This window comes from Daucus carota, chromosome 3 (assembly GCF_001625215.2).
Source record: "Daucus carota subsp. sativus chromosome 3, DH1 v3.0, whole genome shotgun sequence".
In the NCBI taxonomy this organism is placed as follows: Eukaryota; Viridiplantae; Streptophyta; class Magnoliopsida; order Apiales; family Apiaceae; genus Daucus; species Daucus carota.
This window is the reverse complement of record NC_030383.2, coordinates 49,296,948-49,314,676: the sequence shown is the minus strand read 5'-3', so window position 1 is coordinate 49,314,676 and position 17,729 is coordinate 49,296,948. Positions and strand designations below refer to the sequence as shown.

The window sequence follows — 17,729 nt, the reverse complement described above, 5'->3', positions numbered from 1 at the left end:
CTGTAAAGAAATGAGAGGGACAGAGGGAGTAATAATACAACAGCTCTGGACATATCCCGAAAATAAGGGAATTCTCTGTATACGTGTACCGTCGAGCTTGTTCACCTAAAATCAGATGATAAGTATTTCCTCAAATTATAAACACGATGAAGAATGCAATAAGAAAGACGTGAAACGTGTATGCTCATTCATAAAAATACTGTTTACTGCGAACGGGTGCCGAGTAAATAACTCAAATATTGGGTTTTTTCTTAGCAAAACCAATGGATATCGTCCCCAAATTACGCATTCATGTCTGGTACGTACAATGTAACAAGTCCACTCGAAAAGACAGAACGGTAATCTGCAGGACGTCTACATATATATCCCTTCCATCCCCATCAATAGTATACATTGGGAGACGGGGACACGTACGACACGAATTTTAATGCTTCAATATGGTATAGTTCTTTAAATTATTTTTAAGATTTTTTTTTTATAAAAGTATAACTTTTATACTTTTATTAAAAAAAAACTTAAATATAAGTTATAGAACTATGTTTTATAAGAGTCTTAAAAAGCGTGTCGAACAGTGAAAAAGAAACTTATATAATTGATTGGGACAAAGATTATATAATTGATTGGGACAAAGAGTATACGGTAGGAAATGTATGAAATGATAAGTTCTTTTACGAGTAAATTGCGCATGTCCGTCAGTTTAACTTCACCACCACTGTACCTATAAACATGACGCTCAGATGATTAAAGTTTGAATTAAACAGCATATAAGATAATAGCAAATCTATATAAACTGAACAAAATATATAATTTTCAATTTTTTATGTCTAAACTTACAAGTGGAGAGCTACTTATTTTGACAAAATAAACTAAAGGCTTATTAACGACTTAGAGCAAGTCCAATAGAAAACCTTAAATGATGTCCTCTCACTTTTAGGTAATGTATTAAAAAATTGCACTCCAACACTATTCTAGTGGTTACCTAAATCATGAGCATATCTTCAAATTTTCTAGCCATTACCTATTTTTGGATAACCACTAGCCATTACATATTTAATATTTATGAATAAAAAATTCATCTTCCTCTTTTTTTCTTTGTTTTTCCTCTCATTTTCTCCCTTATTTCTCAAATTTATTATTAAAATAATTATAGGGAACCAAATATAAGAATTGCTATTTGAGTAGATACTAAAAATAGATTACCTAAATCACTAGCTAAGACCAGTGTTCTAAAAATCTCCGATTTAACCGATTAATCCCCGATTAATCCCCTGCAAGGTCGGCCACCGATCCGATTTTTGAAATTCGATTAATCCTTATATATATATCTCTTGATCGAAGTATATATGATAAATTATTAAAATTAAAATACTATGTTAATTTAAATATGAATAATTGTAAAGTTTATGAATATTGTAAATATATTAGTTACTAAATACCTAATATAATAATAACTAAATATTAAATAATATTTTAATATTGAAATAAATCCGATTTTCACTCCGATTTATCGTTTCGATTAATCCCTGATTTCCGATTAATCCCTGAATCGGTAGCTCAACCGATTAGGTCCGATTCCCGATTTCTACAACATTGGCTAAGACTCACTAAAATTTATTATTATATATTATTAACAGGTAATGAGATAAGTAATCTATTGGACTTGCTCTCAGAGTTTCTTCGACTTCTCCAACAGGGTTGGTTGTAATGGTTGGCTAAATTGGACTTGTAGGATATTATGTAAAATTTGCTGAACCCGTAGGACATTTTGCTTCGATGGTATTGGCTATATTGGTTGGCTATAATTTAAAAATAGTATGTTATTAATATTTTAGATTGCTATAGTTAGAATCTATCACTTTAATACGGTAGTCTTACAGATTTCTTACATACCTATAGTGCATCAACAAATATAGCTATCCATAGGAGGTTGGTTATAATTATAGATGAGGGGTGAGTACGGTTGAAGTGTCGTTTTTTGAAGACGTTGATTATAATTTTCATTTTTGGGATGCCACCTAAATTTTTAGTTAAAGGTTGCTCATGATTTAAGATGCTCTTATTTTTTTTAAAGAAATGTATATTTTTATAATTTTTTATTAAGAAGGTGTTTCAGAAAAGGCAAGTCCTTATTTAAAAAGAGGTGGAATTTTATTTATTTTTCTCCAGAAATAAATTTATCACGACTCACGGGCATATAATTTTTATCGACCAACAACCCGAACAAGTGCTTTTCCAAGCAAACAAGACCACTGTGTTCCCGTGGGCCAGAAAAGAAAATACTACTAAAGTAATAGAAATGGGTACCACTCCAATTAGATAAACGTGGAGGATCCTATTCGTGGCCCAGATGAAGCGAAGCCCATCTAAATCTCTATAAATACACTCCCTCGGCACCGAAAATTGTTTCAATGGCTTCCTGGTCTGTTCGCGTGGAAGCCTAAATCCATTAAATCGAACACCGAATGATCAATCAATTCGATTCTGTTGGCGAATCTCTTAGCTGATTCTTCTCGACATGGATCCTAATGCGATATCTATTAATTTTAACAAAACCAGTATTGATTCCTTTAATCGGTACTATTAAATTTCGTTACTTTCTTTATTTCAGTTCATCACATAAACACACACACAAGCATGTTAGTGTGTGTGTGTTTATGTGCTTATGTACTTAGATGAACTTATGATTTGAGTGTGTTGGGATAGGTTGGTGAAATTGACAGCTAGGGCTTTTTATGATGATATTACAACTAAAGGTGATAATCAGCCCAAGCCTGGGAGGACTGATAATAAAGGTCTTGCTGTTGTTGTACTTGATGCCCTCACCAGGTATTCGATTTTTACGACATTTTGAGCACTTGAGGATGTATGGATGTCGAAATGTGAATTATCTGGAATCATGCACTTGGATTAAGGTTTTTGATAGGAAGTTGGGACTTGGGAGTGTGGCTTCTAGCATGATAAATTTTCGAGAATTTTGAATTTGTAGTTAATATGTTCATGTGTTGTGAGATTTTACGCGCTCATGGATGTAATGATATTGAAATGTAAATTATTTGAGATTGTTAACATGGATCTATATGATAAATGTTCCAAAATTTAGGCTGTAATTAATGAGTATGTGTTATGTTTATTTCTAAGTGGTACCGATATTTAATAGATTGAACTTGTGCTTAGATTCATTGAAGAGATGGAGCGAACGGATTAAATAATAAATAAGATATTCCCTTTGTCCGGAAATGTTAGCATTTTGTATTTAACAAAGCAGGTTGTCCTAACTTTGGACCAACGAGATGTACCTGGAGAGAGATTTAAAACAAATGGTTGGTCGTTGGAAGGAATATTGAACGAGATCTAAAAAACTAACAATGAGGAATAGAGTGAAGAAATAGTGTACAAGTAGAGAAACACAAATTCATACACTACAAATATAACTGAGGGGTGGGGGATTAGGGATTTTCTTCTTGAAAGATATTATATTCTTTTATTTATGTCGTGACTAATTTGTGCCTGAACTTCATTCAATCTAGTTTTCATGAAAATTTTCGACAGAATGCTAACTATTCTCCATGGTAGCTCGTTGCCTTTTATCAATTAACGACATTTTTCTGCTAATTGCTCTGTTGTATAAGGCGTCAATGGGTAAGAGAAGAAGATTTAGCAAAGGACTTAAAGCTGCACGCAAAGCAACTTCGTCGAATATTAAGGTTTTTTGAAGAAGAGAAACTAGTGACCCGAGATCACAGGAAAGAGGTTAGTTTTTGCATATTTTGTCCAGCTCTTTTATTAGTATATAAGCTGTAAATTATTTATTGGTCTGTCCAAAATTTCGTTGCTATATTTATTCTGTGGGTTCTACATGAAATGTGTCTTAAACTTTAATTAGAATGCCTATAGGTACGTTAGATGTATTCTGTATATTGACACTTCTTATTCGGTAATGTTTGATCAAGAATGCCCAAAGCATTCTTTAACAATAAGACCGGTCTGTCAATGGGAAATAAAGGAAATATGTTTGTCAAATTGATCTTCAAGATAAGAAAATCCATTTGATTCATACTAATGGTGCATTTCTTCCGAAATGGCAAGTCCCTTCTGCCGGTCCCTTCAATTATGTGGCCATAGGCCTACCCATGGAATGAATTAATGTCGATGAACTTGACTTTGGTGCTCATGGAACCAACAATTTGTATGGATCATTCTGCCTATAAACTGTAGTGCATCACATCTTAGCTACATATGCAAGTTGCAAACATTTGTAAGTTATCGCTACTTGATAACTCCAGAAATTGAAGAAAAGAAGAGGGAAAGGAGGGAAACAAAATTATTTTATTACCTTAGTGTACACCTAATATACATAATTTATATGGGTACTACAATGGTAAGTCTAAAGTTTCATGGTGTTTTGTTTCATGCATTTAATCAAGAACATTGAGTATTCTTAAGTTATTTTGTGAAATTATGTTTGCTGTTATACCAGTGTTTATGGGGTTCCCAGCCTGAACTGTGTTATAATCATGAACTTCACCAAATTATCCATTCCAACATGAGAATTAAGGCCATTTGGCGATTTGTATGTAGAAAAAAAGGCCTTCGGACTACCTGTTGGTTGGGTGTAAGGCCTCTGAACAGCTTGTTTCCATGCTGCCCATTTAATTTTTATGATATGAATCTGTTGAATTTAGCTCCTAATTAGTGCACCAAATATATTGGTAATAAGCATTTGTTAAAATGTGCCAAAACAAAAGGGATGTATATGATTTTATATGTTCAAATTGCATGATGGATCTCCATGTCCAATATTAGATCTAATACAAATTCCAATATTTTTATAAACTAGTATCTGACACTGAAGATTTGAACCTGGTCTGACTATTGAACCCTCACACCCAACTATGGTAAAAGATATATCATAATGACATCATATAGTCTGTTCTTTTTTCCATAACATCTAGATATTGCATTAGTTACAAACTGTTACTATTATATGTACTTTAATAACTACAATTTGACGTTTAAGAATATCTTAATTAACTATATAAGGAATTTTTGTAGGATGAATTGGTACTTGTATCTTATCACCTGATTTGGTACATTACATGTTTTTCAAGATGTTAGAATCATTTAGGATACGGGGATGGGGGAGTGGTTATTCGGAGTTCGGACCATGACCTTGTCATGGGGGAAAGAGCCTTACCTCTAGGCTATCCAGAATCCTCTCTGCCACATCCTATTCAATATTTTTACTTCGCAGGAATTTTTTTTTCTTAAAGTATGTGAACAACTCTCCGATGAGAAAATTCTATTTAAAAGGTTTACAATATGCTCTGGTTACATCTTCTAAACTAGCACGTGAGTAAGTGAAACACGTGTTACATGTGCTGGCACTAGGTATACATCAAGTTTTGATTGTAGCAAGTTTTTTTTCCTAGTAATTTGCACCGTATATTAATTAGAATTGAACTTGTTACAGACTGCAAAAGGTGCAAAAATATACAGCGCTGCTGTTGCTGCCACTGCAGATGGGCATCATACTGGAAAAGTGGGAGGGGATAAGATCAAGTTGCACACTCACTCTTATTGTTGTCTGGATTATGCACAGGTTCTTTTAATTGCTTTTATACATTGTTTTTCATTTAAATCTTACATGTACATATTATTTACATTATGAAAGAGATAAAACAGCTAAACAGCCTGAACATTTGAATACATATTGGACCAAATCCTCGAGCACCACCCTTTTCCATGCAAATTCGTAACGAAGTGTTCTTATTACATTGATCAGTTTTAAGATATATCTTTTAAGCAATTATAGAGCATGTATAACTATCTAGTGGAACAGGAGTCGGTTTTTGTTTTCTTTTTGTTAAATAGAAGAAAAGTCTTTTTTTTTTGCTGAGTCGAAGAGGAGTCATATTTACTTACAAGTTCCCATGAAATGCTAGAGCTTAAATCTGAATGATAATATATTAATGATTAATAATTGGTATGCTGAATTGAAGGCTATGTATCCCCATAAGCATAGTAGAGTTAAACAGAGTTTAGACTTTAGAGTATGAGATGTATAGCAAAATTACAAACTTGTGAAGGACCTGTAAAAAAGTCACAAAATATCAACTTTAGCATCAAAGAGCTGAAACTTTATTCAAACTAACGGTTTATCTAAAAAAATTTATTGACTTAACTGAAGTAGCATAAACATTAAAGGAACCTTCACTTAGCAAGACAGGGGCTTGCTGAGGCTGCTTGATATCCCAAGGCATATACAGTACATCTAACTAGACACCTAGTTTGATTGTTAAGATTTGAGCAGATCAAGGTCGTGAAAGATGAAATAGGTAATTAAATCTTTTGCAAGTAGGCTGTTAAATATTTTTGTGGGATTATTGTACGTTAAGATATATTTGTATTAACTGTTATATCTCGGTATTATCCAGTAAGCATGTCATGTCTGTGACTCTATCATTTAATGTTCAAATCAGTGTTCTTTTGCTTATTCTAACTTTATTAGTTGGGATGCTGCTGGCTTAAAATTATTATGTATATTTAATATTATTAAATAGTCTGTTATTGCAGATATATGATGTGGTGAGGTACCGGATGCACCGCATGAAGAAGAAGATAAAAGATGAACTGGATGATAGGAATACAATTCAGGAGTACGTATGCCCAAACTGCAAGAGAAGGTTTGAAATTCCCTGCTGTACTTATAATTGTACATTTAAACAGGCTTGTGGTTGTAAAGTATTTCTGTTTTATCAGATATAATGCTCTAGACGCCCTACGACTTGTTTCTCTCGAGGATGAGTTTTTTCACTGTGAGCATTGCAACGGAGAATTAGTGGAGGAGAGTGACAAGTTAGCAGCTGAAGAAATGGGAGATGGAGATGACAATGCAAGAAGAAGACGACGTGAAAAATTCAGAGACATGCTTCAAAAGTTTGAGGTTTGGTTTAGCATTTAATATGTGAGTTACAACTGATATTGTTATGTAATATATGCTGAGGCAAATATTTATAGAGAGATTACGCAACGCTATTATTGTATAGTAAGCTTCAATTATTTCTTGTGGACTCTTTTGCATGTGTATCAACAATTCAAGGATGCAATATATTTTGATCTTTTCTTATAGAAATTCAAAGAAGGCGTGCACACTTTTTTATATAGTAATCTAGCTCCAGTATGATACCAGAATACACATATTATGACTTCAGGATGCAACTCGCTAAGATATAGGCAATTAGACATCTGCTATGCATATAAGCCTCGAAAGATTTGTAGGTAGAAAAACACTGATAGGCCTGAAGCTCATGGAGAAGTCAAAAGGGAAAGCTTAGACAAGGGTCAAACACTACCTTAAGCCATCGAAGAAGCATTTGAATTCGTTTTTAGCAGACCTGACTGCAATAAGAAATTGTAATAGTGCATTTTAAGAACTGTTTGGATATATACTTATGCTTGTTGCAGTCTTCAGTAAGTGCAGCTCAAATGATTTCTTGATATTGTTGCAGGAGAAGCTTAAGCCTTTAATGGATCAACTCAACAGAGTCAAAGACTTGCCTGTTCCTGAATTTAGATCCCTCCAAGACTGGGAAGTTCAAGCATATGCTGCTGCACGTTCAAATGCTGATGCTAACGACAATGATCCCTCTAAATCTACACAATCTTATAATGGAATTCCTATGCCATCTCTTGGAGAGACAAAGGTTCAGAACATGTTGATCATGCCCTTTATAATCTTATTAATGTTGGAATTGTTTTTACCAAAATTTTGCAGGGTTAAAAGCCAAGCCTATTTAATTTCTATAACAATGGAGGAGTATGTGTTTTGATTTATGAACAGAATGAAAATCGTATTTATGGATAACTAGCTTATTAATGGTTTAATATATTTCTTATTTCCAGCAAGAAAAGAAGTACATCAATTCGTATCTTCGGACATTGGTTATTACAGCTATTGTTTTACCTTTGGTTAAGGCCAATGGCACAATCATCTTGGTAATTTTAATCTAGGCTTGTTTGTTTCAGGTTGAAGTTGCCTTTTCTGGTGTTGGAAACGATGGAGCACTTACTAATTCTGAAAGTACAAGTACACCTGCGAAAGTTTTGCCTCCATGGATGGTCAGGAAAGGGATGGTTCTTACGGATGAGCAGCGTGGTGAGGTTAAGCAAGAGTCGAAAATGGAGGATGCTTCAGCTGCTGCAGACCTATCTGATGACAAGAAATCTATAGATCAAAACAATGAAAACAATTTACAGGCTAGTTTAATGCGACTTCTTTTTCTTCTTTTCTTGCCTTAATATCTTCATTTACAAAATTTTAACTTGGTTAATCTAACTGATGATCTTTCAGGATGCATATGCGAAAGCATATTATGCTGCTCTACTTCAAAGGCAACGAGAACAAGAAGAATGTATTAACACAGAACAAGAGCCTTTGAACACAACCGGTGATACAAGTTCGCGCCAAGTTGGCATGAAATCTAAACGCGGATACAATGGTGATGGGGAGGAAGATGAATATGTTGAATGGGAAGAAGCTCCGAAAACCGGTACATATTAAACCTAAACCTTTATTTGCTGATTGGTGCTGCTTTATATATATAATTATCATAAAAAAGCATACTTGCAATTAACCAACTTCAAAATGTTACCTAAAACAAAAATAGGAAAGAAGAGAGGATACAATAGGAAACAAATATATAGCAATCAAATAGTTGTAGTGCAATTTCCTGACAGCGTATGTCTGCAGCATATAGAGTAATATTATTAGAGCAAATCCAATCAATAGGTTACGTATCTCATTACCTATTAATAATATAAAATAATGAATCATAGTGAGTCCTAGTAATTTAGAGAATCTACTTTTAGTGTCAACTCCAATAGCAATCCCTATTTTTGTTCCCTATTATTATTTTAATAATAAATTTGAAGGAAAGAAGGTGGAAAAGGAGGGAAAAGTTGAAGAAAGAAGGAGAGAGATGAAATTTTTATTCATAAATATTGAATAGGTAATGGCTAGAGGTTACCTAAAAATAGGTAATGGCTAGGAAATTTGGGGATGTGCTAGTGAAGTAACCACTAGGATAGTGTTGGAGTGACATTTTTTAGATACATTACCTAAATGTGAGTCTAGGAGCACATTTAGGTAACCTATCGGACTTGCTCTTAGTCCCTTTGGGAGCCTCCGATAGAGACATTAAATGAATGCATATGAACATATAAACAATGTAAAATAGTATCACACTTGGAGTTACGAGTTCATAAATAAATTTTTGATTGCGGTTTAAGCTTATGATGTTGTCATCCTAGTCAGATTCACCGTCTTTTCTGGGCAATGCTATCACTAATATTGCCTGTACAAGAAATAGTTTATTGACAACATTCGCAATGTCAGTTGACTGTTGCTTCCATTTTCCATATACAGGAAACACAGGTGGAACATTGGACTTAAATGTTGAAGCTGATGCTTCAGGAGATGAAGAAGATGACATTGACTGGGAGGAGGGCTAAATCCAATCAGAATATGGGCACAATCGCCATAGTCATTGTCAGTGTCTTTAGTCGTGGGTAAAATCCTCGACTCAGAGCCGTGCAATTAAATCCTTTGGCATTTTAAGCAACTTTCGGACATTTAACTCCAAAAAAACATTCCCGTCTTTGTTTAGATAAGATTGTCATGGGTCGGTATTGATATATCGATTACAAATTATACATGCATAATTGCACAGCTAGAGTTGTGGGTTTTAGAAGCCGAGAGGGGAGTTGACATCATAAAGTGTGTGATGGGTGTTCTGAATGTATTACTCCCTAGATAATGACATTATCCATATATGGATGATCTAGACCTACCATGACCCCTGTGATTCAGTGCTTTGAGATTGCAACACAAGTATGGACTCCCTCCGTTTTTTATTACACGATGTTTGACTTTTTGGCACACATTTTTAAGGATTTTGACCGGGTAGTTAAAATCATTATTTTTGAAATTTTCATTTTCTGAATAAAAATATGTAATCAAAATTTTAATTAACAAAAAAAATTATTTAAAAATAATAATTTTTACTATCCGGTCAATCTACCTAAAAGTATATGCTCAAGTCAAAAGTGTCATATAAAAAAAAAATAGAGAGGGAGTACATGTTTGGCGATTAACTCTTTCTCGGGTTTTCATCTTATTCTTATTTGGACAGTTCGTGTAAAAAGTTATAAAAAGAAGTTATGAGCCAACTTCAAGTTTTAATTTTTTTTAAATTTGATTTTACAAAAATATATATGACCACTTTAATAATAATTCATAAAATTTATTGTTATATTAATAATTATATATTTAATAAGTCGTAATTTGTAAATATAAAAAAAATATCAAACACATTAATTAAAAATTATTTTTCATTTATATACACCTCATTTATAAGTAACAAGTTCTTTTAAATGAAGTGAAATGGCCTCGTATAAACTCTGTGCCATATTATTGTATACTTTGGGAGTTTGGTCAGCTTAAATTGTTGTCAAAATTCCGAGCAAACAGGGGCTTCTAAATTAGATATCGTTACCTTTAGCTGGTTGTAAACTTCCATCTTACAAAGTTTTCATACATTACTTATTCTTCGCGCACAAACTGCTGCGTTTGAAGTTAAAATTTAAAGCGAAGATGAGTAAATTATTGACGATATGTATGTTTAAGAGTCCATGAACCAAATTAATATTTGTATTACTCGTGCATCATGCCATTTTCCACTGTGTTCAAGTGGCATAAACGTGTGTACATATTCTTATTCTTCACCTTGCATGCGCGCAGATGAGGCATACAATACAAGTGGCATGAATAGACATCATTTAAAATGCTAACGCAACATGCACAATCTTGTAGCAGTAGCGTAGCCAACCCTAGTTATTTACCAAGGGGTAATGGAACAAGTTGACAATTTTAATAAATATGGTATAAAATTCGAAACTAAAATAAACAGAATTTGTATCGATATTAGATATATGCAACATAATTCATATGTGCCAATTATTGAATTAGTCTGAATTTCAAGTATTTACAAATTAATCAAGTATTGATTGTATTGAAAATAAATGCTCGAAATTTACTCAATTTGAGAGATTACATTCAGTGCAACCAATATCTTGGTTACTTACATATGTTCAACGAGGTAAAATCCTTGAGCTGCTGGAGCAAATAAAAGATATTATAAACAGAAATTATGATGATTTTCTAATAATAACAGAATATTTTTCTTGGTAAAAGATTTGATTAATTTCATAATAACAATTATATTTGTCGAATATTCAAATTTTCAAATTAAACTATACTTTATTTATAATATATTATAAACACATTGTCTAAAAAATTCGACAACTAATCATGATCAATCGATGTTCGACTAATAAAATCTCTGATATTCAATTAATCTTCAAATATACCAAATGATTATTATTTCGATTAAATCCGATTCATGATTATTTATAAAATAATCGATTATGATGAAAAATTAACATAATATTTGTTTATTTACCAGGTTCTATATGATCAGTATTTTGTACACGAACCTCAAACTTAACCGCAAACTGAGGAGCCAATAGATTAACTATCCTATTACTTATAAACTAGTGAATAAAGCCGCGCTTCGCGGCGACGTTATGAATTTTTTATAAATTTTGATACGAATTAATATTATAATTGCATAAAAGTTATTTTGAGTCATGTTCCCATAAACATATCATTAATAAAAAAAATATTACAATTAATATAAAAATCTGTTTAAGTGGCGTTAAATAAAATACTAATAAAAAAATCATTTGAACCGCCCTCCCATCAAAAATAATATTAATCAATAATTATTATAATTATGATAAAATTAAATATAATAATGTAAATAAAAATTAGTTTGAGCCTCTCTCTTGTCAAACACAATATTTATAACAAAAAATTATAATATAGATATTAGTTTGAGTCGTACTACCATCAAACACAATACTAATAAAAAATTATTATAATTGTGATAAAGTTAAAGATTATAATTAGATAAAAATTACTTTAAGCCGTGGTCCCGTATTAATAAAAAAATACATTATAACTTGGATAAAAAAAATTGTTTTAGCAGCTTTCTCGTCAGATATAATACTAATAGATATTTATTATTATCTAGATAAAAATTAGTTTGAGCCGCCCTCCCCTCAAACACAATACTAATTAAGAATCTTTTTTTATAAATTTTGATACGAATTAATATTATAATCGTATAAAAGTTATTTTGAGTCATGTTCTCGTTAAACATGTCATTAATAAAAACTATTATAATTAATATAAAAATTTGTTTAAACGACCCTCCTATTAAACACAATACTAATAAAAACAATTGTTTGACCTGTCCTCCCATCAAAGACAATATTAATGAATAACTATTATAATTATGATAAAATTAAATATAATAATATAGATAAAAAAATAGTTCGAGACGCAATACTAATAACAACATATTGTAATATAGATATCAGTTTGAGTCGGCCTACCGTCAAACACAATACTAATAAAGATTATTATAATTATGATGAAGTTAAAGATTACAATTGGATAAAAATTATTTTAAGCCGTGGTCCCGTTTTAATAAAAAATATATTATAACTTAGATAAAAAAATTATTTTAGTCGCTTTCCCGTCAAACATAATACTAATCGAAAGTTTATTATTATTTGGATAAAAAATAATTTAGGCCGCCCTCCCCTCAAACACAATACTAATCAATAATCATTTACATTATGACAAAATTATAATTATAAGCGAATAAATATATCAAATTTCATAGATTTTAGCTATTATATTTTTCTTTAGATTCCTATTTTTTAATTGTTTAGAATTATCACTCTTTTCTTTTAAGATTCCTATTTGTTCAATACTTAAAATTTCACAAAATTTAGCTATTATATTTTTGTTAGGATTCCTATTTCTTAACTACTCGAAATTATATCTCTTTTAATATTACTATTTTTAGCTACTTTACCTATTTTTATTCAAAAAATTAGAAAAATTATAATAATTAAACGAAAAGTTTCTAGACACGCCACATCATTGTCCATAAATTTTATAACTTTTGAAAATAAGAATTGTATTTTTTTATAATTCATATATTTAATATATAATTAAAAAATGAGAATTGTATCACCGTACAAATCTTAAGTATATGAATTGTATTTGTTTTGTTATTGTTATTTTGAATAAAATTCTATTTCTTTTACGATTCCTAAATAAGAAAATATTTTATTACCTTTACAAATTACAATCCTTGAATTTGATTTTTAGATTGTAATTATATCACCGTACAAATCTTTTTTTTTTTTTTGAAAAAACACCGTACAAATCTTAAAAATTGATTGTTTTTATTATGTGATTGTTATTTTAAATAAATAAAATCCAACTAATGACAGCATGGATCAGGAAAACATCAAGCGGAACCCATGCCATTCCCCAACTTTAATCTGGCTCGACAAGAACATCTGTGTAGGCAAAAGAAATCCAAAGCTAAAATACATGCGAATAAACCACAAAGCCACTATTCGAGTTTGCTCGGCGACATCATCTGGGCGGCCTAGGAGCTTAAGCAATAGGGTAGTAAATATATCGATTCAAAAATATCGGGACGAAAGAATTGTATTATCTTTAAATTCCAATAAGAAAAATGAATTCTATTATCTTTAAAATTTTTTAAACTGATTTTTTGAATTCTAGAGTATATTACCTTTCGAATTCAATAAGAAAAAGAATTATATTACCTTTAAAATCCTTAATCCTTTTTTTTTTGAAGTATAATTATATTTTTTTCATCCGAAATTTAATAAAAATTAGAAGACTGAATCGAACAATTCTAGAGCCACCCGCATCCTCCTTTATATATATATATATTGATTGATAATATAAAATAATGAGTGCTAATATGTCTTAATAATTTAGGTTATCTATTTTTAGTGTTAACTCTATTAATAATCCCTATATTTGTTTTCCTAAAATTATTTTAATAATGAATTTGAGAGAGAGAAGGGGAAAATGAGAGAATAGACAAAAAAAAGAAGGAGAGAGATGATTATTTTATTCATAATTCATAAATATTAAATAGATAATGGCTAGGAGTTACTTATAAATAAGTAATGGCTAAAAGAATTAAAGTTGTACTAGTGATTTAGAATAACACTAGAATAATGTTGGAGTGCATTGACACGTTACCTAGATGTGAGTTTAGGACATAACATAGTTAAGAGTTGCTCTAAACATGGATAATTTTAATCCTTTGACTAAGAAAGCACGAGTTGACACAGTCTGAACTAAATATATATTCCGACCGGAAGTGCAAAACACGTGGATCACTTGTGATCCCTACTTTAGATTTTACTTTTAGTTTTCTCTAGTGGTTTTGGTGCCATTCTCTTTCTGCAACTTCTATATTTATGTATCAATGCCGCAAAATAATGGGTCGAATCGGTAAGAATGCATGATAACCAACCATTTGAACATGTGCGTCAAGTTTCTGACTGCCAGAGGATTTCCCATCAATGCGTTTCATATTTGTTCTATTTTAAAATATTTAAACACACTCATAGTATCAAAAAGGAAAAAAAGAAGCCTACACTCATATGAAATTAAATTTTATATTACCAAAATTTAATTTATATGTATTAAAATTTATTATAAATAATTTGAAATATAAATAATTGAGACGAATGTTTTAAAAAAAAGAAAGTGACAAAATGGAAAAACATAATATATCATATTTTATCTTAAAATTATAAAATAGATAAATATATAATAATTACTATAATTTATTAAAAGATGAAACATTTAAAATTACCTATACTTTTTTAGGTGGCCAGCTAGCTGATATAAATAAAATATGTGTATATTTTTACAAAACATAATAATATTTAATACATGGGATGATGCGAGGATGATGCTAGAGGATCAGACAAGTTTCATGAAAATATATTGTGTAACGTTAAGTTTTAGTTATGAATGGAATATCGTAAAATGTGATATTAATAACAAATTATATAATTAAATATTTAGATAGTTGCCGATTTCAGATTTTATACCGGAAACAGAATAAAATATATATCATATCTCTACGTATTTACATAATTTGGCCAGCGACCAATCCCGTAATCATTAAAGGCGCGCATCTGATAATAATTAAAATATTTATGGTATTTATTTGCTGATAGAATCAACATTTATCAGATACTATATCATCTGTTGGTAGAATCAACATTTATTTTAATTTAAAACCTTATACTATGGAAGTCAATATAGATATTATTATTGGTATTTTCTTTCCTAATAATATTGGTCTTTCAATAATTTTCTTTGTTTTTATTGTTTTTTTTTGACAAATATGACTTATAGCCTTATAAATGAGTATCTGTTCAATGAAACCCTCAGGTAAATCAGAGTCGAACCTGAGACGACAGAGGATAAGCTCTTTACCACTGACCTATCCGTTGTTTTTGTTGTTGAATGACAGGCACATTGGTTTTTCGATTGATTTCAACTTAAATGCAATCAACGAAAAAGGAATTAAATACAAGTATTTTATTTGTGATTAAATTCTTGTTTTTATATTTATATAATTAGTGGTATCGTGACTAACATATTTTCGAGAATATAATCATCGTAGTTGATTTGAATTACTAATTCAATTTCTGTGATAAAAAAAATTTGCAGATCGCAAAAATAATATCCAACATGACATAAATATGTATAGATATTAATAATAATAAAAAAAAAGATATTAATAAATTGAATTTTATAAGTCAATCTTCAAACAGAGGAAGAATAATAGAGGAAAATTATTATTTTTAACAAAAAAAACCTGTTACCGTTTTTACCGGTCACATCCAATTCTACCTCACCTATAAATACACCTCTCCCCTTTACAATTCTAACAACTGAAAGAAACAGCAAGTCCAAAATAACTGAAAAGAATGTTTCGTACAGCGCCGCAGCATCGCCGCGGAGGCGCCGCCGCCACCCCGGACAATCGACTCGCCATCGTCGTCCGTGGCTCGGTGACTTCTCTCTGGTCCTTACTAACCAAACACGCGGCACGCACTTCTCGAAAGTTCGTCTCCGGCAACTCATCGCCGCGGAAGCTGATGTCGACGATCAGCAACAAGGCGATCAATCTCCGGCGGAAAAAGCGCGTGTCCGGCGAGGAGGAAGTCGACGGCGGAGTGTGGCGGAGGACGATCCTGATGGGCGACAAGTGTCAGCCGTTGGATTTCTCGGGGGTGATATATTATGATAATGAAGGGAACAGAGTGAGCGAGTTGCCGAGTCGATCGCCGCGAGCGAGTCCGTTGCCGAGTTTCGCTTATAAGTCGGAGAGTGATGATAAGGGTAGACTCGGATGGTGATTTTATGAAAAAGTTACTGTAGGTGAAAAGTGAAACACTTGTGTTTGGTATTTTTACTGTTTTAATGGATCGATAGGTGTGAGTTAAAGAGTGGAGTTTTGGTATTAATGATGATTTAATACCAAATATTATATATTTCTCCCCTGTTATTTTTCAAGTGTTGCTGTGGAACTATTTGGAATTTTTGTTGTTTTTAGCTGTAAATCTGAATTTATTGTTCAAAATGGATTAAATATCTATTGAAAATATTCAGATTAATTTTAATTGGTGCTAGAAAAATGAATTCAAACTTTATAAGCTTTTTGTTGTTATTCCCAATTTATATTTAATTTAGATACGAGACATGCATAATTTATCTACAAATTTAATATCTTGAGATTTTCAAAAGTATACTTTTATGCTGTTCAACCAAATTTTTTTCTGTCCCTACTTTTCTGTAAAATATAATTTTATAATTTATTTTGAATAATTATAATTTATAAAAATAATAGCATTCATTTGAAATTATGAAAATAAAATGTATACATTGAATTAGACAAAGAAAATATAATAATATCTAGTATATTTTATGCAATCTCCATTCTCCACGATGTCCTAGTATTTGTTTTTTCTGAAGAATTTCTGAAATAATATATTCTCTCCGTGTACGATTTGGTGGGAATTTCCCTTTAAGTCACACCATTAAATATTTAATACTATATATCAATTCTCAGTATTTGTTGGGAAAAAAATCTCAATATTAATTATATTTATTAGATTTTCAACATCATGTTTAACATAAACTGATCTCATCACGATCATCTCTAATTTTATCTTTTAAGCACTATGTCGTCCTATCTTAACAATTATTCTCGGCCTCCCTCTGTCTCACATCTCTGTTTTCAATAAATTGATGAAATTTTGACAAAATATTATGCATAGAATAAAAATTAAGGTATATTATAGGAAAAAAATCAATAAATAAGAAAGGGAAATGAGAAACTGAGGTATGTGAATCCTTTCGGGTGACCTTGTATATCTTAAACAGAGTTGCATTTTGAAACTAAACTATGTAGTTACTGAAAATATGAGCTAAAAATTGTCAACGAAGGTGTACTTAAAAATGTAATTGCGGCTTGGAACTTGTCAAGATGTTGTTATCATGTTAAAGAGGTGATGGAAGTAAGACAGGGGTTGAAGTTACATGAAACAAGACTTTTTTCACTTGTACCATCTCACCTCTGTCAAGAGTCACTCCAACCTTTTTCGGGGTCTAACGTTGCCCCAACAGCTTCTATCTTCCATCCCTTCTTATCTACACAATTCTGCATATGATCAAAAAATAT

General features: G+C 31.3%; 1 protein-coding gene across 1 annotated transcript; it reads left to right on the top strand.

Moving 5' to 3' along the window:
- The first annotated feature begins 2,407 nt into the window (after positions 1-2,407).
- Positions 2,408-9,853, top strand: LOC108213559 (transcription initiation factor IIE subunit alpha). Its single transcript, XM_017385363.2, has 10 exons — positions 2,408-2,574; positions 2,704-2,826; positions 3,630-3,750; positions 5,471-5,599; positions 6,574-6,683; positions 6,760-6,943; positions 7,509-7,703; positions 8,026-8,256; positions 8,351-8,549; positions 9,425-9,853. The coding sequence occupies exons 1-10, from the start codon at positions 2,516-2,518 to the stop codon at positions 9,508-9,510; spliced, it is 1,437 nt and encodes a 478-aa protein (XP_017240852.1). The 5' UTR covers positions 2,408-2,515; the 3' UTR covers positions 9,511-9,853.
- The last annotated feature ends 7,876 nt before the right edge of the window (positions 9,854-17,729 follow it).

Bases quoted from the DNA above. Each gene is read 5' to 3' on its own strand.
- LOC108213559 (XM_017385363.2), top strand. From the start codon at position 2,516: ATGGATCCTAATGCGATATCTATTAATTTTAACAAAACCAGTATTGAT. The intron at 2,575-2,703 runs GTACTATTAAAT...GTGTTGGGATAG, and splicing joins AGTATTGATTCCTTTAATCG to GTTGGTGAAATTGACAGCTA. The intron at 3,751-5,470 runs GTTAGTTTTTGC...AACTTGTTACAG, and splicing joins CCCGAGATCACAGGAAAGAG to ACTGCAAAAGGTGCAAAAAT.